The sequence below is a fragment of the Helicoverpa armigera genome, chromosome 19, assembly GCF_030705265.1.
Source record: "Helicoverpa armigera isolate CAAS_96S chromosome 19, ASM3070526v1, whole genome shotgun sequence".
In the NCBI taxonomy this organism is placed as follows: Eukaryota; Metazoa; Arthropoda; class Insecta; order Lepidoptera; family Noctuidae; genus Helicoverpa; species Helicoverpa armigera.
In genome coordinates, this window is record NC_087138.1 from 4,145,477 (window position 1) to 4,166,651 (window position 21,175).

At 35.2% G+C, this 21,175-nt stretch overlaps 1 protein-coding gene across 4 annotated transcripts in view; it reads right to left on the reverse strand.

Annotated features, from left to right (window-relative positions):
• Positions 1-11,843: 11,843 nt before the first annotated feature.
• LOC110372971 (stromal interaction molecule homolog) overlaps positions 11,844-21,175 on the reverse strand; it is a 48,660-nt gene continuing 39,328 nt past the window's right edge. For 2 of the 4 annotated variants that reach the window (XM_049841310.2, XM_049841309.2), the window contains exons 11-15: positions 21,012-21,074; positions 18,017-18,107; positions 15,630-15,776; positions 14,941-15,200; positions 11,844-12,245 (exon numbers count right to left, since the gene is read on the reverse strand). In XM_049841310.2, the coding sequence (XP_049697267.2) occupies positions 12,106-12,245; positions 14,941-15,200; positions 15,630-15,776; positions 18,017-18,107; positions 21,012-21,074 (701 nt within the window). In that variant the 3' untranslated portion in view covers positions 11,844-12,105. Of the gene's footprint in view, positions 12,246-14,940; positions 15,212-15,625; positions 15,777-18,016; positions 18,108-21,011; positions 21,075-21,175 lie in introns of those variants that run through there. The other 2 variants (XM_049841311.2, XM_021330023.3) reach the window with 2 other exon arrangements.

Sequence of the window (21,175 nt, forward strand, 5' to 3'; positions counted from 1 at the left end):
ATATTAGTATTAGGCGTGTTTTGGAACAAATGGAAGTGGTACCTCCACGTAAACCAAGGATTGTTCAAAACGTGAATGCTTTGCTAAGCCCAACTTCACAGAATGGCAACTCATCGAAACTATCGAACACTTATCGATGTCGACCGCGCCAAAGAGCATAGTACACTGGCTCTGATCGTAAGGGCCGGCGCCCACTGCCGGTGTGGCACAGCAGGTTGTGCAGTGGCATTCCGCGACATGCAGTGGTATCCCGCGGCGTGCAGTGGCACGCCGTGGCATCCACCTGAAAGCCCAGTCACTGGCATTCATCAGTCTTGCGCCCTGCGCCCCACCGAAATGCTATAGGTACAAGTTTCAACCTTATTTCAAACTAGCTTTTGCCCGCGACTTCGTTCGCGTGGAATAGTAACTTCCGGCATATTTGTGTGCGTTCGCGCAGCGGAATGTTGTTGAATTTAAAGATTTTAATTATGCAGATAATTAGTGTATGACGTCCTATAATTGTGTATGGTAAATAAAAATTTGTGTATGCAGCCATTGTGGAGAAATTCACCAAAAACAGATTCCGCTGGGCGAACGTTGGCGAACGTTGTCCTGGCGGAACTTTTTTTAATCCATAGACTTTAGAAGAAAAGAGATGTGTCCAAAAATTAGTGTGTATTTGTGTATAATTGATTATGTATGAATGAAATCAGTGCATGCATTAACTTCGGAGAAATTCAAGTTTCCGCTACGCGAACGTTTGGCCATTAGCTAGTTTTCATATAAAGCGCTTACATAGAGAGCTGTAGATTTTTACATACGTTGTTTTGAATTTGTTTATATTTGTTTAAAAAACAGATTTAGAAAAAGTCGTAGGGTTTAAAAGATAAAAATATAAACGTAAAATACACTTATTAGGTCTTAGTTCTTAAAGTATGCAGTTTGGGGTCTAGATTTTCACGTTTACACAAACCTTGTAAGTGTCTCCAACATGTTGCCAAGTATCAATGATGTTCCGTTCAGTGGCGGATTTACCAATAGGCCAAGTAGGCCAGTGCCTAGAGCGGCAGATTTAGAGGGGCGGCAAAATTAGCAATTTTTTTTACAGATTTTTTTTATAATTGAGTATATGAGTACACAATCCATATTTAAATAGACGATTAATAAACGCAAAATTAATAAACTGTAATATACATATACTTAGGTACTTACGTGATCATGAATTTTAAAATATTCTAATAGCGTTTCAATAAAAATAAAATAAAAAATCCGCTCGCTTCGCTCGTGGTTTCGCGGCTTTTTTCATCATTCCTGGTTTGTTCTGCGCTCTTTGAGTCCTCAATTTAACAAAAAGTTAAAGCACCGAAGTAGTAAAAACAACTGACGCGTGGAGGACTTTTGTGTCCAAAACTCGAAAAATTTCGCGCTCGCTGCGCTCTCAGTTTTTTCACTTTACACTGGTTTTTTTCAAACTTGTTTGAGTATTTTTGTGTTCCAAGACTCAAAAAATTTCGCGCTCGCTGCGCTCGCGCCTTTCACTTGACAGTGGCTGTTTTCTGATTTCTTTAGGTATTATTGCGTCCCAAACATCAAAAATTTCGCGCTCGCTACGCTCGCGGCTTCTTCTCTTTACAGTGCTTTTTTTCCACTCTTGTTTGGGTAGGTATTTTTGTGTACCAAAACTAAAAAAAAATTCGCGCTCGCTTCGCTCGCGACTTTTTCACTTTACAATGGGGGGCTGCACAATAGGTAGTCCGCCCCGGGTGGCACCCGATGCTACGTCGCCACTGCATCATAGCACCCGAACGAATGAACCGATTTCAATTTAGTTTTTTTTTAGTGTATGATGAAAATCGATTGAGCCGTTTAAAAGTTACAGAGGTTTTACGCTTCAAAGTCGCTGTCATATAAACTTGTTAACATTAAACTCTTCGGTACATACATAGAGGCTTGCAAAAATAATCTAGTAACTGACAGAAATATCATTAAGTTCACAATCATTAGAGGCGGCAAAAATTGAATGGCCTACTAGCGGCAAGTTTGTAAATCCGCCACTGGTTCCGTTAGTAATTAAAAAGTTATAGGATATTTTATCATGATATATGATGAATAGATCACTGTTTACAAAGCAGTCGAATATCACGACGTTCTAAAGGAATTGCATGGTAAAATGTATGCCAATAATTAGTTTAATCATTCAACTATTCACTTGCAAAATTTCATGTCATTAAATTCAGTAATTAAAGAAAGACAATTATAATACTGACGGAGCATCGAAAACCTACATAATCCGACCAAGTTCGGATAGCTACAAAAAAGCGGCCGTGCCATATGTCTAAGCAACGTTCTTAACTTGGAAGGTTAGTATAATTATTAATATGGTACAGTTGCGTACACAAGCGTTAGGAAAAAAATAAACAATGCTTCTTGAATGAAAAATATTTCTTTAATAATAATGCCACTATCTACGATAAAAATAAATCTTCAATTAACAAGTACTTCTCTATTTAAATATCCGTGTACAAAAATATTTTTACTATCGTTACTTACATAAATTACTTAACTAGGTGATTAAAAATAACTTTAATAAACGTTACGTATTTTAACTAAAATGTCGTAGCTAGTGGCGTTATTATTAAAAAAATATCATTTTTCATTCAAGAAATGCAATTGTTTTATTTGTTCCTAACGCTTGTGTACGCAACTGTACCATATTAATAATTATACTAACCTTCCAAGTTAAGAACGTTGCTTAGACATATGGCACGGCCGCTTTTTTGTAGCTATCCGAACTTGGTCGGATTATGTAGGTTTTCGATGCTCCGTCAGTATTATAATTGTCTTTCTTTAATTACTGAATTTAATGACATGAAATTTTGCAAGTGAATAGTTGAATGATTAAACTAATTATTGGCATACATTTTACCATGCAATTCCTTTAGAACGTCGTGATATTCGACTGCTTTGTAAACAGTGATCTATTCATCATATATCATGATAAAATATCCTATAACTTTTTAATTACTAACGGAACATCATTGATACTTGGCAACATGTTGGAGACACTTACAAGGTTTGTGTAAACGTGAAAATCTAGACCCCAAACTGCATACTTTAAGAACTAAGACCTAATAAGTGTATTTTACGTTTATATTTTTATCTTTTAAACCCTACGACTTTTTCTAAATCTGTTTTTTAAACAAATATAAACAAATTCAAAACAACGTATGTAAAAATCTACAGCTCTCTATGTAAGCGCTTTATATGAAAACTAGCTAATGGCCAAACGTTCGCGTAGCGGAAACTTGAATTTCTCCGAAGTTAATGCATGCACTGATTTCATTCATACATAATCAATTATACACAAATACACACTAATTTTTGGACACATCTCTTTTCTTCTAAAGTCTATGGATTAAAAAAAGTTCCGCCAGGACAACGTTCGCCAACGTTCGCCCAGCGCAATCTGTTTTTGGTGAATTTCTCCACAATGGCTGCATACACAAATTTTTATTTACCATACACAATTATAGGACGTCATACACTAATTATCTGCATAATTAAAATCTTTAAATTCAACAACATTCCGCTGCGCGAACGCACACGGCATATTTTTGGTTTGACCAATAGATGGCGCTATATGTCCGGAATATATTTTTTTTAATAAAAACTATCCTATGTCCTTTCTCAAGTTCCAAACTATGTATGTACCAAATTTCACACAAATCGGTTCAGTAGTTTAGGCGAGAAAAGACAGACAGAGTTACTTTCACATTTAGGGTCAATTCCCACTGAAAGAGCAGCGGCCCGTAAGAGCACGGAAAATGTAAGAGCGCCGCGCGGCCCGCCGCGCTCGCGCTCAATCCCTTGCAATTACGGCCGCTGCCGGCCGCTGCTCTTTCAGTGGGAATTGACCCTTATAATATTAGTTAGGATAACTAGCAATCATAATTCCTCGACCCCTTAGGGTCAATTCCCACTGAAAGAGCAGCGGCCGTAAGAGCACGGACAATGTAAGAGCCGCGCGCCGCGCTCGGCCGTGCCGCGCTCGCGCTCAATCACTTGCATTTACGGCCGCTGCCGGCCGCTGCTCTTTCAGTGGGGATTGACCCTAAGTGTCCCATACGTCTCGCGAGATGCACTGGAGCGCCGCGGCATCCCGTGGAATGAAAAGCAAGACACGTCATGCCACCGCATCCTGGGGTGTGCGTTCGCGCAGCGGAATGTTGTTGAATTTAAAGATTTTAATTATGCAGATAACACTAGTTTACAAAATCAAACTTTTTGCCTGTTGCCGTGGATTTAATGGCTGGTAAAATTCACTTATGTTTAGTTTTTATTAATTCTACCCGCAATTTTTTTTTTTAGCTCTACTTTACTTGTTATTGACTTTCTCATTTCTGAGAATTTTTTAGTCGCTTAATTACGTATTTTATTGTGTTTATACAAATATGTGAAGTTTTTACAACATGAGTAGTTCAAGGAGACGTTGTTTAAATAACCCAAACCATGTTTGTTACTTATGTGGAGAATATGTGTTTGAGATGTGTAGAAATGTCATATCAGAGATGCTTAAAAATACAAATTTTTATATTTTGGAATGTTGTTGGATAAAAATGACAAATCTTGGGCTCCTGATTGTGTTTGTAAATCGTGCGTTGAATACATAAGATTACGGACAAGTGGTAAAAGAAGTTCTTTTAAACTTAAAACACCAACTATTTGGAAAGGATCGAAAAATCATCTCGGCGACTCTTACTTTTGTAGCGTGAAAATAAACAGCTTAAACACCAAAAATCGAGCTAAATGGCAAAACCGAAGTAGTACATGTGTTCAGCGTCCAGTGCAGCATTCACCTGAACTTTCAGAGAATAAAAAATATATTGAATTTTGAAAATATATAATGAAAATTATGTTGAACTTGTCGAAGACCTGCTTTAACAATTAAGAGATATGGGATGCAATAAGAGCATAAAACTTTACTTCCTCTTCAGTCATCTGGACAGATTTCCGGAAAATTTAAGAGATATGAGCGAAGAGCAGGGGGAGCGTATGCATCAAGATTTACGTGTCATGGAAGAACGTTATCAGGGTTTCTGGGATGTAAATATGATGTCTGACTATTGCTGGTCTCTGATACGCCATTTCCCAAAGTCTACACATAAGAGAAGAGCTTTAAAGCGAAGTTTTTTGGGACTTAACAATTAATATAATTTTTAAACAAATATTCTTTAAGGTAAATACATGTTTTTTCTCTTTAAACCGCACTTAGCTGAAACTTAAAAACTAGAGCTGATAAAAAAAAACTACTAATAGTTTTAAATATGGTTAAATATGAGTAGTCAACCACAGCTTAAAAATCCCGGCAACAAATGTACTGTAAACTAGTGTAATTAGTGTATGACGTCCTATAATTGTGTATGGTAAAAAAAAAATTGTGTATGCAGCCATTGTGGAGAAATTCACCAAAAACTGATTCCGCTGGGCGAACGTTGTCCTGGCGGAACTTTTTTTAATCCATAGACTTTAGAAGAAAAGAGATGTGTCCAAAAATTTGTGTGTATTTGTGTATAATTATTTATGTATGAATGAAATCAGTGCATGCATAAACTTCGGAGAAATTAAATTTTCCGCTAGGCGAACGTTTGGCCATTAGCTAGTTTTCATATGAAGCGCTTACATAGAGAGCAGAGTGCCTAGTGCGAGTTTTGCAAGTTAACTTTCTCGATGCGTAAATTATCATACAACTTAATTACGTAGTATTCATTTTTGACTTATTTATTTCATGAAGGCTGTCATCGGCACTTGGTCGTACTATAAACGCGCTCACTTGCGAAATAGTAAACGTCATTATCCGGAAAAATGAATGAACGTTCTATATTCTAATCTTGTGATGTAGCATACGACTCTTTACTTCAGCCAAGTTATAATTACCTACGTATCGAGCGCGTAAACTTACAAAACTCGGAATCAGCACTCTGTAGATTTTTACATACGTTGTTTTGAACTTATTTATATTTGTTAAAAAACAGATTTAGAAAAAGTCGTAGGGTTTAGAAGATAAAAATATAAACGTAAAATACACTTATTAGGTCTTAGTAAGCAGTTTGGGGTCTAGATTTTCACGTTTACACAAACCTTGTAAGTGTCTGCAACATGTTGCCAAGTATCAATGATGTTCCGTTAGTAATCAAAAAGTTATAGGATAATTTACCATGAATAGATCACTGTTTACAAAGCAGTCGAATATCACGACGTTCTAAAGGAATTGCATGGTAAAATGTATGCCAATAATTAGTTTAATCATTCAACTATTCACTTGCAAAATTTCATGTCATTGAATTCAGTAATTAAAGAAAGACAATTATAATACTGACGAAGCATTGAAAACCTACACAATCCGACCAAATTCGGATAGCTACAAAAAAGCGGCCGTGCCATATATCTAAAAAACGTTCTTAACTTGGAAGGTTAGTATTTATTAATATGGTACAGTTGCGTACACAAGCGGATTCTAAATTGTCATTCTATCTAGAATCTAAAATCTGGACCCCAAACTGCTTACCTACTTTAAGAACTAAGACCTAATAAGTGTATTTTACGTGTATATTTTTATCTTTTAAACCCTACGACTTTTTCTAAATCTGTTTTTAAACAAATATAAACAAATTCAAAACAACGTATGTAAAGATCTACAGCTCTCTATGTAAGCGATTTATATGAAAATTAGCTAATAGCCAAACGTTCGCGTAGCGGAAAATTGATTTTCTCCTAAGTTTATGCATGCACTGATTTCATTCATTCATAAATAATTATACACAAATACACACTAATCTTTGGACACATCTCTTTTCTTCTAAAGTATATGGATTAAAAAAAGTTCCGCCAGGACAACGTTCGTCCAGCGGAATCAGTTTTTGGTGAATTTCTCCACAATGGCTGCATACACAATTTTTTTTTACCATACACAATTATAGGACCGTCATACTACACTAATTATCTGCATAATTAAAATCTTTAAATTCAACAACATTCCGCTGCGCGAACGCACACCACCCTGCGGCATGTCGCGGCATCGTGGTATTCAAATAAAGTAACATAAATTCTAAACTCATTGAAATAAGATTCAAAATAACTTAATTAGTATTAAAATCCTTTGCCGTGCCACGCCGCCTTGTGGCTCAATATACAATGAAGTTGTGAATGGTTCCTTAAAAAAATTGGTAGAAAATTATAGATGGCGTTGTACTGCGTGACTGGAACTGGACCTTTGCCAAAATGCCAAGGTAAAAAACATTGCGCCGAGCCCTTTAAGAAAGTTGGATTTCTGGACAAATTGTTTTCAAATTCTCTCAGAAATATTCGGTTAATAATCTGACTGACTTCTTTTCTCCTTTTATTCCCTATTTTCATTTCTTTAGTTTGTTGATGACAAGAGAGATTGTAACAACCTAAACGTATTTAAAAGGAAACTTAGGAATTATGTATGCACACTAATGTAAACCTAGATATTATAACTGAAGGTGTAGATAATTAATTTAATAGTAAGTACTTTGTATCTCATTATAAGTGAACTGTATGTAAGTTCTTATGAGAAATAAATATCTTTAAACCGAAGTACGTTACGGTATATTCCTTGTGCTGTGACAAATTTCACAACTTCCAATGGGTCGATTTAGTCCAGTCCAGTTTCCCAACGGTTTTTAGTCTGTGTAATCTGGGCTGCGGCCCTAGGGAGAGTTTCCCCCTAACCCGGAATAGAGAAAAATCTAAGGATAATTTTTAAGGTTTTTTATGGCAAACTCGGTAACGGAACCCCAGAAGAAAAACCCGCAACTTTTAAATTACACACAGAGCAGTTGTAAAGTGCTATAATTATTAAGGTAGAATATGCATTACTATATAAAATTGTTCTTATTTCGTAAGCCTTTTTTCTTTAATTTCGTTACACGAATGGGGTGAATAGACACAGCCATAATGGTGATTAGTTACGGAAGAGGGGTGATTAGCCATGATTATGTCAGGGCTATCACAGTTTATTTCCACCTGGTAAGTGCATGAATAAAACACAACTTTGTAATATCAATTTATTAACTTTCAATGATTGTAACAATTTATTTATCACGATTTGTCTTTACAACGCGATCAGATCTGGGGTCTACAAAATATACATTTCGTGAAAAATCTCATCCATTTTATGGCTTCCAACTTTATGTAAGGCAAGTTTGTGACCTAAAGAAAACCTATGGGCAGATATAATCATTACGCATTATCTAAATAGATATTCCTTCGTCATAAAGTTCAAAGCCATAAAACAAATCTTGAAAATTAACTAAATAATTAAAAATATGTCTAAAATTCATGCCGAAAACAAGTGTAACTAGGCGTTTCTGTAACCACTTGTTAATTACTCAACTTTTGTACTCAACATCTGCATTACACAATTAATTTCATTAAGTACGAATTTCTTAACATTTCACTACGGAGACAACTGGGAAATCACACTACAATATTTACGTATAGCCTTAGTTGAACTATGATACTGTTTTGTTGACTGTTATTGGCGTAAAATGGAGCGTATTATAGATTTACAGTAAAAGTTACAACTATTTTTATGTCTTAGAAATACGATTTTTATGTCTTAGATAGGCAATTACTGATCTTCATGATACTGAATTGTGGGCGTAACCATACATGAGACTGTATTTCCTATAGGCAAGGTTGCGTCATCTAAATTGCTGTTACACGTGTGAGAACATTTAACTAACATAAGGCTCTAAGACAATTTACGCCAATTTACTTTAAGGCCAGGAGCTTAACACGTTAACGATTTAGTACAAAACCACATAGAAACGAACAGAATATTAAAAATTCATACAAAAATTTGAGCCATGCGGTGATCAGTCTGAGAACTTTCATTTAGCACCAAGTTGCCTTACAAATAACTCTATACATATAGCTAAAGGTCGATAATATCGCTATCATAATTACGCAAAAAAAGGGAATGATGCGATATGGTAAAGTCGTGTTAATAGTAACTTATACTGCGATTAGTTATTTTATTCTAGCAAATGATTTACAAACGCGGCGTTTCGGGAAATTTTGACAGTTTTTAGGTTAAAACAACGAAGAGAATTAAGAAATTCTGCATAAATTACGTATATCTTCCCACTAGCTATGACAATTGTTAATAAATAAATAAAAACTAGTTATTTTCCGAAACGCCGCAACACTATAATAATCACAACATAACTGAGCGCTCATTTCACTAGTCGACAGGCCAAGTCAATTCAGATAAAACGAACATATAACTAACTTCTATATGTAAATGTGCATTATACAATGTATGTGGAAGACATGATCATGACACTGGTAATATTGTAAAAGTTCTAATTCACAACAAAGGATCAAAAAGCAAAGAAACACACATTAGGCAGTCATCAGTTTAAAAATAAACAATTTAATACGAAAACAATATAAAAATAAAGTGAAATTATATTGTAACACAATGATCTTTAAAAAATAAGTAGAATATGTTTGCACAAAATTCGGGCTCCCAGCCTGACTTCGTAATAACAAAAATAAAATAATTGGTTATTTACAACCTGTATTCGAAAATCGTTAAAAAAAAACAGGATTGGAGATTTGATGGAAGAAAATGATTGCAGAAGACAACATTCCAAAATTGGACAAAATATTAAACTGTCTTTACACAATATACTTGTAAATATGATTATAGAGAAAAAAAAACTAATCATTAGTGTATATGTCACGGGAAAATAACAAGATCCGTAAGTTTATAAATTTACTAGGACGTTTATAAACTTTCGTAAGATTCTAAACGGGAGATAAATTGTAATATTTTACGTCCACATTTTCGTAAATTTATAAACTTACTGAACTCACTCGTAAAATAATAAGTAAGCAGTAACCAAACGCTACGCGCGATCTGATTGGTAGCCAACCAATCAGATCGCGCGTAGCGTTTGGTTACTTCTCCTTCCTCGCGGCCGCCCTATGGAGACAAGCATTGCCACTATGAACATAGACCAATCAGAGAGCAGTGTGTTATTTTTCGTATTTCAAAGATCGTATATTTAAAAGAGTTTCTGTGATTGGTCGAACCATATAAAATCTTACGAATAGATAATCGTTAGTTTATAAATTTACCGTATGACGTCGGAAATTGATAAATTTACGAAAATGTGGACCTAATATATTACAATTTATCTCCCGTTTAGAATCTTACGAAAGTTTATAAACTTCCTAGTAAATTTATAAACTTACGGATCTTGTTATTTTCCGGCGACATATATATGAAAAGTGCGCAGTCGAAAATTAACATACGAAATTAATGTCTTTCATACCTCTTTACTATTATGATGAATAATTTAGATATATATCATATTATCAATATTTACTAACTTACATTATAGGCATAGTTTATTGTACAAACACGCAAAATTACAGATTTCATGTAATATCAGGCCATTTTTAATGAAATAATCTCTTTCTATAGAGTTGGGCAATACTGAAAATACTGGTATTAATTGTTGGCAACACTTTTGCAAAGAAATATAAAATCTATTGAAAATTGACACGTAAAATTATCAGTAGTTTCTGAATTACATTAAAATAAACATAATTACTACAATTCAATCTGATAGTCTACCAAAGGGTTGATAATTAATTTTAAGTACATACATATATAGATACAAAATTTATGTACGAATAAAAACTACTACTAAACGTGTAGTCACACTGGCAAACGTGCAAATTAATATTTTAGGGGGAAAATCAAACTGAATTACAACCGAGGTTTCATTCACAGCTGGGACGAAGCGCGCTGTCACACCATTTTACTCAAATAAACACCACAGATTAGGCCGGACTTAGATAATGCTGTAGTTATTTCATGTTTGAAGGTACTTGTACTTAAAACTGATTTTTCTAAGTGATTTCTTATAGAACGAGATAGATCGCCTGAGTAGCAAATGATTTAGACAAGTCTGATACAATTGTTATTTTTTATTGAGCTGTCATCAGTGGAAAAATAAAGGAAAAATCCTTTTCGATTTTAGTTGACATTTGTTTAAAACTTGCATTATCTAAGGGATAGCATATCTGTGATGGTGACTGTAATTGACATTATGAGGTAATTATTATATTATTTCATTATTTCTTACTGGCCTTTTCCACGTTTTTGGCTTTACAATTGACTTCGTACTAAAGTTACTTTTCACTAGGCCGAATAATAAATTAGTTTCCTATGCCATACAATAAGTTCATATTGTGTCAACATTTAAAAAATTGCAGTTTATGACATTTTATTCTGTTGTCTATGTTATAAAGTATGTAATGTTGCCACAATATGGAGCTGTCTTTTTCCTAATAATTTTATGGGAAGCCCAACTTATATTGTAATTTATTGCCAAAATAGTTACCATTTTTACACTCTTTTTCTATTAGTACATGTAGAAACTTCAATGAAGGTTTGTTTCGTTCCCTTACATTTTCCTTGCTCAAGAGACATCAGATTATATACCTTACCTTGTACATTTGTTGTACTAATGGCCAGTTTCAACGGTTACTGATAAAGTCTCTGATACTATAAGGAACTTATCTGACAGATATAACTTTAGTTTCACAGGTCTTGAATAGCTTACATCTGGCAGAAATTATAAGCAGGCGTTATCTGGGTGATATCATTAACTATCAGATAACCACGGAGGTAGAAAAGAGGAGCGGAGATACCATAAGGATAGTAGGCCTTCTTTTAGGTCAAGTAACGTACAGTAGCCGTTATTGGAACTAACGAGATATTCGGGTGCGTTGTCTAGTGAAAACGAATCTTTCAAAGACTGGTCTTTATTGACTGGTGATTTTATTTTGAATATAATGGTAGGTGCCAAAGAAGGTTTGTAAGCGTGGAGCTGGTAACGTTTCTCGTCCCCCGAACACCCGCATTTTGGCGCGCTACTTTCTTAGGAGATTATGCGTTATGACATCTCCGCTAGTCATTTCTAACTGACATTTTATCGGTAACGAATGAAACCGGGCCTAGATATTGAGACGCTTCGTTCAGCCGTGGCTAGTGTTGTCCGTTAGGGGGTCTCGTGGGGGTCACGCGGGGGTCTTCGCTTTCTTACCGAATGGGAGGTGGATGCGACGCTTGCGAGGCTTCGGGAGGCCTTCGTCGTCCATTAGTGACGAGTCTGTTGACTCTTCCTCGGGAGGTGTGTTGCTTGAAGGGGTTGGGGTGTCTGATAAACGACATTTGATTAATCAGTTTATTTATTTAATACTTCTGCACATTCTGTAGAAGGGCGGACTTAACGCCTTAGGCGTTTTCTCCCAGTTTACCTTTGGGTGGTGGAGAAATAGCAGTAGTAGGTGCAAAGGTTATATGATATTTAGTGTACAAAAAATATATATATAATAGACTTACATATAATAATACATAAACATAATGTACATACATACATATTACAATTGCCAGGAGAGACAAATAAATAATTAACAAAAAAAAATATCTACGGTAGCGACTCTGCCAATTTCCTGTGTTTATATTTTTGGGCAAAAATTTTGTGATGACCATTATTTTAAAACATTAATGAATTTGAATGTATTATTAATTTTCATATATTTTTTTTATGTTATTGAATTAAGAACATATATTATAGAAGTTTCAGTATTTATTTAAAGAATTGGTTTGTGAGAAAAAGGTTTGGTCTAAGCAGTGGCGAGCCTAGGGTTTCAAAATAACGCATGCCCAATAAAATGTTAACCGATTTCAAAAAAGAAAGTTCAGTTTTCGACTGAGTATGTACTATGCAGTATTTTTTCATAAACTACTGGTTAGGTTAGGTTCCAATAACAATCCAACTAGTTTTATACACTTATCTATTAAATTTTGGTTTACGCGATTTATTAGTCTGAGAAATACACAGATCAGGCGTCGGTTTTAATGAAGAAATTAACTGTTTTTTCTTAGCTAAGTATTTTACCTTATCTTCGCCAATCAAAACTTGGACGCATAATAAATCCTCACAAGGTACAATTACCTCCACTGTAAGTCACCAAAACGAATATTTCACTGAGCAAATCTAAGAATACACACAATTTTTTTTTAACACAAACAACTTTTCTCTATCAAAGAAATAAAAATGAAGTGAGTTGCACTCGGGTGTCAAAAACTTAACAGAGTGCTTAGTGCGAGTTTTCGTGAATTTATTTACGAGAGAGATTTAAGATTTGTATGGAACAAAAACAGCTCCGCCTGGTGTCAAAAATTGGAACCTAAAGTAGCGAGTGCCAGTTTACAAATTTTCGAAATCGAATCGCTCGGACTCTCAAGTGAACGTGACAGGCACGGGATTGGTTTATTTCTGCCGTGATGCGAGTGCGAGATTCAGATTTTGACAGATCGAATAGTAAATAAATACAAACGCGATCGAATTTAACCAAAAAGTTCTCACGAAGATTTTTGTGGTGAAAGTGAAGTGAGGAGATATTCGTATATCAACAATTAAGTTTTTATTTAGTGAAAATAATACAAAAAATATGGCAGGACGCTTTTTCTTTGCTCGGAGGATGTTTGCGGCCGCAAAGGCCCAAGATGAACGCAACAAAAGCGCCAGAATTGGGAAAAGGGCTTGCGCATTTTTTAATTCGTTAGTTCACCTCACGGAGACGCAATTTAGACATAGATGTAGATTGTCCAAGAAGATTTTTAAGTTCTTGTGCAGTTAACTGAGACAAAGCACAAATCTAAAATCCACTCTACGTGTTTCCTTGGAACATAAGGTACCTATTTATCAGTTCATATAAGTTACAATATCAATTTCCAAAACAAAACTAGGTATGTATACGATTGAAGACACTTTCTCCTTCTTTTATTTGCAGGTGCTTACCGCTTTATTCTTTTTTGCCACTGGATCCTATCAAAGGCCAATTAGAGAAGCAAAGCACGTATCCCAAAAAATGTGCAGTGTGTATTTAGAACAAGTAACTGAGGTTCTGACTCATAGAAATATATAAGCTTCACTAGCACTCCAGGTGCTAGACAAGAACTTGTCTTCATTTTAAATTAATTAATTTAAAACAACTGAAAACTTTTTTCGGGCGTCGCGTCAAACATAAACAAAACATCCAAACAATAACCCCACAAATTTTGAAAGACAGTCGTCCCATACGATTACATGCTAAAATGACGTCTTTCTAAATTTGGTAGGTTTATCCCACCAAGCGAACGGAACACCAACCTAACAAAAATGATCATCGCTATTCGCCGTGAGGAAACGTGATGCGAGTAATTTGCGAGATGGCAACTCGCACTCGCTTAAATATTGCATTCGGTTCGTTTGAAGTTGACTCGCTAAACTCGACAGTGAAGTCATTCGCAAAATTTTGTTCAACTCGCACTAGGCACTCAGTTGACAAAAGCTCACGACTCGCACCGACGTCACGCGCATGCACGACTTTAATCTGCCATACTGAGCGACTTGTAGTCTCGCGCAGCCGCGAACTCGTATACGGCACATCGCTTTAAGTGTGAAAGTGACGGAGATAGTATTTGAAAGCCCGGTAAAAGCCGGTGCGAGTAAGCGAGATAGCATTGATACAAATGCGAGTGTGTGTGTTGTGTCACTGTGTGGGTGACGTGGAATAGATAGATACTTTGTGTTGTTTTGATGAGAATTAAGCGCGCGAACTTTTAAATTGTTCGCGTTTGATATTGATTCTTTATTGAGTCTATTGAGCATTTTAGCAAGGCATGCCATGCTTTTGGGCTCGTATGATAGCGCCACTGGGTCTAAGACAAAAATATTTTTATATAGAATAGACCAAACTTCGTTTAAGCAACGAGACATAACATCGGCTGCCTAAAAACCCTATTTACACGCACAGGGGCGTACGCACTTAGATATAACTTCGCAGGGCAACAAAGATATTTACCTTCAGCAAGAGTTTTCTGCTTAGTGAAAGCGTTCCTGGGAGGCGGGCGGGGGTCGTCGCTCGCCAGCGCCACCACGTCCGAGCTGCGCGAGCGCGCCATGGCGGGCGGCGGCGCGCGGCGGGGCGGCGGCAGCGGGGCGCCCGCCCCACCCGCCCCACCCGCCCCGCGCAGCGACGCGCGCAGCTGCGGCTGCGACAGTGACGTCACCGCGCGGGGAAACTCCGTCGCGCGGGGGCTCTCCTCGCCGGTCCAGTTCACGCTACCACAAAACTTATTATATTGCCAAGGAAGAAAAAAAGTTTTTATGTACTTCGTTTTTTGCAATGTTTTTGTTTTTTTGTAAATTCAGTTATTAGTTAAGGTGTTGAATTTGTTGTATGTTTTGAATTTATGTCATTGAAGTGGATCTGTTGAAAAATAATAATCAAATTAAGAACAATTTCTTAAAAAAAACTTTACTTTCAAATGGTTTTGATAAAACTTCACCTAAATTGAAATAATATAAATCGATTTAAGGCAAGAGGTACCTATAATCTACTTATGTCAATCACCGATACCAAAATAAACTAATGGTCAAACAAAGTACCAAATACAATTATTTGTATTACATTGACACAACATGATGTAACGAAAACTCAACTTCTGTGAATGTTTTTTTGAGGCATAAAATTGTTGAAAGAATAGTTACTTATCCCCTCCTAATATAAAGTGGACTTGTTCCTTGGCCCTGTCGTCGGCAGTGCTGCGCAGGTCGGAGTACGAGGCCCTGGCGCCGCGTCGGTCGTCCTGTCTGCGTTCCCGCGCCTCTTGCGCTAAACGCTCCTCCAGTTGTAATCTACACATTTTGTACCACTTAGCATATTGGATTTGGGACATCCTCATTCTGTAACCTTAATATCCTTATTTTGTAACCTTTTCAACATGGAATGACCGGTTTTTTTTGGACTGATATATTTGTTAAGAATTGTTTTCTTAAAGAATATTTTTGAATTATTCGTACCTATAGATTTATTTATAAAAACAATATCATATTAGGGGCCGTTCAAATATTACGTAAGCAGATTTATTACAATTATTTACCCACCCATACCCGAAAATCCCCCCATCTAGCAAAAGTAAGCAATGCTTTTACCCCCTCCCCCCATGCTTACGTAAACATTTTTAATTTTTTTATATATTATAACTAGCCCGCAACTTCGTCTGCGTGGGCAATATAGAATTTTATATAGCCTATGGAATGTCACTTTCACAAAGGATCACCAAAGTAAAGAAAGTTCTCGCGCACGTAGCCACAAAGATAGAAAGATGCACTCATAGATATCGTAACTCGTAACACGTGCTCTGAAATGCGACAGGATGGATTGACATATTAGTTGGTTGTCAAATCTAATGTCAAATATTATTAACTTAAGATTTATAATTTAATTTCTGACAAAACTTGAGATTTATCTTTCGATTTCTATATAGTCTTATTAAAAAAATAATCGGACAGATTAACAACTGAAGTTAGTTAAAATTGAGTTACTCGAAGCCGACCACTATTTATGTACTATGTATTTTGAGACTATGCAATTTTGTCGCATTTGTTGAGTTTCAGAACGCGATATTAGATCCTCCAACGCGCACGCGAATTTGAACTTTATGCAGAGGTAATAAATTACAAATTAACTCTCCATTTTATTTGGAAAATGTTTGTATGGGAAAAATGCTGTTTTGAAGATTTTCCCGGCAATTATTAGAATTTTTCTCACCTTTTAAACCTTCCCTGGACCTCTACAAACATTTTAAAACCAAAATCAGCTCAATCGGCCCAGCCGTTCTCGAGTTTTAGTGAGACTAACGAACAGCAATTCATTTTTATATATAAGAAGAAGATTATAGGTAATGTATCCGAACAAAACAATAGGGTATTTTAGTCTAGATGAGAAAAAAAATAAAAGTGTATTACAATGATTGTTTAGAGGAAAAGCAATCGGGAAATGTTAGTTTCACTTCGTAAGGTACATAAATATATTTTTTATTGCAGTTTAAAGTTTTTAGGTTTTTTTATCTGTCTTTGAACACTACGAAATGTCGCCGCCATGCTAATGACGTCATTACGGTAGTAAACAAAAGTGTATAACCTCTAAATATTATCCACATTTCCCAAAGTATTGATTCTTGAAGTAGTTAACCTATCATTAAAGAGTATATTTCATTAGATAGGTAATGTTAATACAGTTACTTACATCAAAGTGATCTTCACAAAAGTATAAACGAGATTTATCTGATAACAGTCCGGGATCTCGTCTCGCAACTTTTAACCAAGTGTTTCTCATATTTATATCCACTGGTACTTGAATCCATAATTTGTCTGGTGTTTTTACACTAGTGTTCTCACATTCAGAAACAACACACCAACGATACGGAGCATAATTACTCATTATTAAAATGTTCAATACATATCAAAATATGTATTACTGACAGCTGTAGTTTGTTTTCTAACGTAATGACGTCATGACCAAAAAACAATCATGGCGTCCGTTGTGTGCCGCGTTTTCGCGAAATACGCGCGAAATTTGAAATTATGATAAAACAATTAATTTATATTCGTACATAACGTGAGAAAAAAAAATATTTTTAATTTTTTAGAGATATATTAAGACTAGAGAATTTATTTAAGATATATTTCAAAAATGCATGTAATACCCTATTCACTGACAGAAGAAATTCTGACAAGTGAACAGAGCGCGGTAATTCCCCGAATCGATTCTAAAGCGAGTGCCTAAACGTGTATATTTGCGGGAATCCCCGAAAATGCGCTACGATTTCAAGCATAGACAATGTGAGGGTTGCCATTCGTGTAAAAAAGTAAATAACTATCGATGACGTAATCATCATCTGTACTCCCCTACCCATGCCCATGTCATCCAAAATAAGCAAAACAAATACGCCCCCACCCCCTATAGTGAGTAATACTTGAACGGCCCCTGAAGTCCCGTGCTATTATCCAGTAAGACTTACAAATAAAAGAGGTACAAAATACACGTAGTAGTTACATTCGAGTTTTATAATGTAGTTAACTTTATAACTTACCTAGCCTCAGCGAGTCTAAGGTCTAGGGGGTAATGTGGGGCATCCGCTTCGCTGCCCGAGGAATCTTCCCGCCACATGAAGTTATCAGCCACTGAAACCATTAAACAATCCTAAAAAATAATTCCTTACAAAGCTATAAAGCAAGCAAATATTCACCCACTCGCCATTTTTCACCATGTTTTTTTTTATTCAAAGCATGATATATCGTTGAAAGCATGTATGAAATAATATAACGAAAAAATCTACTTTATAAAGCATATATTGATACATAACAATCTCTTACCTGTAAAGTGCCAAAGAATAAAAATGTTGCCATGAAAAACACTGATAAAGCGTAACTAGTATAATCTAAACTTTAAATCCTTGCAACACTGATGGAAGCCGGGAAGGGTTTGGCGGCAAAATAAAACAAAATCACAATCGTCAAAAGCTTTCAAACGTGCATAGAGTATCATGTCATTTGTTGAAAATCGACTAAAATAATCTACTAAATATGTCAAGCCGGGTTACAATACAAGCAGTATGTTTAAGCCAATTACAAATATTTTGTCACTAAAAAGCATATTCGATAAAATTTTTAATTGCCGTAACCGAAACCTTTTTAATTTTTCTTACATATTCAATTTTGTCGTCATTAAGTGACTTTTTTCTTGCGTGCGAAGAAGTTGCTGCAAGCTATAAACTATAATGATACTACATAATTTATGTGATATTAGTTAACAAACATGCATAGGGATAGAAAAGTGAAAGAAAAACCCACACCGATAGTTGAATATTATGTACAAAAATTATAACATCTATTACTTCATACATGCTTTACTTATCTGCGGAACTTTCTAGAAAAAACTTTTTTTTTATACAAGATTAAGTTGTTTTCTTCAGCCTGAAAGCTTCCTACCGATTGTGACGCAAAAATTTCAAAAAAATACGATTTATTAAATCAAATACATACATAAAACTGTTACTTAGAAACTAAGAATAATAAATAACAATGTTTTTTAAACTTATTATTAATGTCATCGTTATGAAACATTTAAGATCAATCAGGAACTCGACTAACAAATCGACTGTATATAACGATTTATCGTATAAACATATCCATAGAAGATGAACTAAGTTTTACTTTTATTAAATGGATCATTATTTTAACGAATTATGCTGTCTTTAATAGTTATTAATCTGCCTACGTTATACTACAATAAACATTTCGATGGGAGAATCGATGCTCATAATAAGTTAGTTTTTTATATAGTATTATATATTATTAATTTAAGTAAATTACAAAACGATATTTTATTACATTTGAAAATCGATACAAATAATCGTTTTGTTTAAGTACAACACTAACAATGTCTGCTAAGTTAAAAGGAATATAATTTGAGCACAGTATAGCTACTTCAATTTTAGGTAACTTCGAAGTTATTACTTTATAAGCAAGTTACTTGTTTATAACTAGTAAATATTATCACATCGCTTTATTATAAAAAAAACGCAGATTTTGAAAAATTCTCATTTTGTACATTTGTTTTGAACAAGCAAATTATAAGTAGCTCTATAATATTTTTACTATTATAAATGCATTTTGTTTAAGAAATGCTAACAGTTTGAATATTAGGAATAGTAAAAAAACGCCAAAAAAATGGTTAAAAATTGCTGCTGCCAAAGACGTTAAATAAATACTCTTTTCTATTCTACTGTCTATGATCTTCGCTTTTGAGGGGATACTGGCAACCCTAAGTTATCAAATGTGGACAGACGAAGACGTATCTTGGAACCAATCATTTTCCAGCTTAGATTTGTACTTTTTTGCATTGTAAGTCATTGTAAAAAAGCCATTCAGTAATACTGAGTTTAAAACATGAATTATTCTGAAATGATTAGTAAATAAAAACAATTTATTTGAGATTCAACCAGGACTATTTAAACATTTGTATTGGCTAAATAAAAAAAAACTTACAAAGCAAGATTTCTAAATTGTTGCTTAATTAATTAATGCAAAAGAAAATATTTATAAGATGCTCTTTTGTTACCTTTTGTAAATGAAAATGTACTCTACGTGACAGCGGGCTCGATCGATTCAATCGATTAAATTAAGAACTGATAATCGATACTTGTCTTTTTCGGTGATAAATTCGTAATTTTGTTGCGATAAGTCTTTTTTCGAAAGCAGAGCAAATGTAAAACCAATTACACATCGAAGTAGATGCATTTATATTGTTCAAAATGTGTTTTCAGTAAGGTTATTTATTATTATTTTTATCGCTGTCGCTTTTTAGATACAGGATACTGTAGGGTGGGTGTTACAGGTGTTGTTGTTATGTTATCGATAGATCACCACACTACGCGAAGACTATAGAAGCGATGAGCCATAAAGTAATAAAGAAATATAATATCTAGCTTCGATGTTAGACTGAAACTAGTGCTTAGATCAACTCGAATCTGCAGTATTCTATACACAGTAAAATACATTTATCAAGCATTATACCATTGTTTTATTTTTTTATGACAAGCTCCTATAGACCTACACTTAAATCTCCTGTACACTTAGATGTACTCCTGTACACGTACACTTAGATACAAAATTACCAACCATTATTAATAAACTGGGATTAAAATTACACCAAGGAATAAGAAAGGAATAACCGTAGATTTTCAGGCTGAACGCAGACGTCAGACTTTTTGTAGGACAAATAATCGGACCGATTTTTTGTAGCAAGTTTGTACTAGGATTTTCTGACCGACTTTTTGTATGACGTGTGCGTTGCTCTACCGATATCAGTGTTTTTATCTGCTCCTACAAAATATCGGTCACCGATTAGGTACCGGACGTGAGCGGGCATCCTAATCGGTTTAAACTTGGATTAACTTTACTGCGTGTTAATAATAAATGGGCGAGATTTGACAGATATAACAATATAAATGCACCTACTTTGAATCATTTAAGTAATTCACTCGACATGTTCGTGGAATAGCGACATTTCGTCGTAGTTCTTACCTGAGCCGCATATGGACGCATCGTCGCCGATACTCAGGTCATCCTGAGAACTGCTGATGCGACCTGCAAGTTAAGGGTTGGTTAATCACTACATGGTATAAAACAAAGTAGCCCTTTCTGTCCCTACGTCCCGTTCCCTTTGTACGCTTAAATCTTCAAAATTA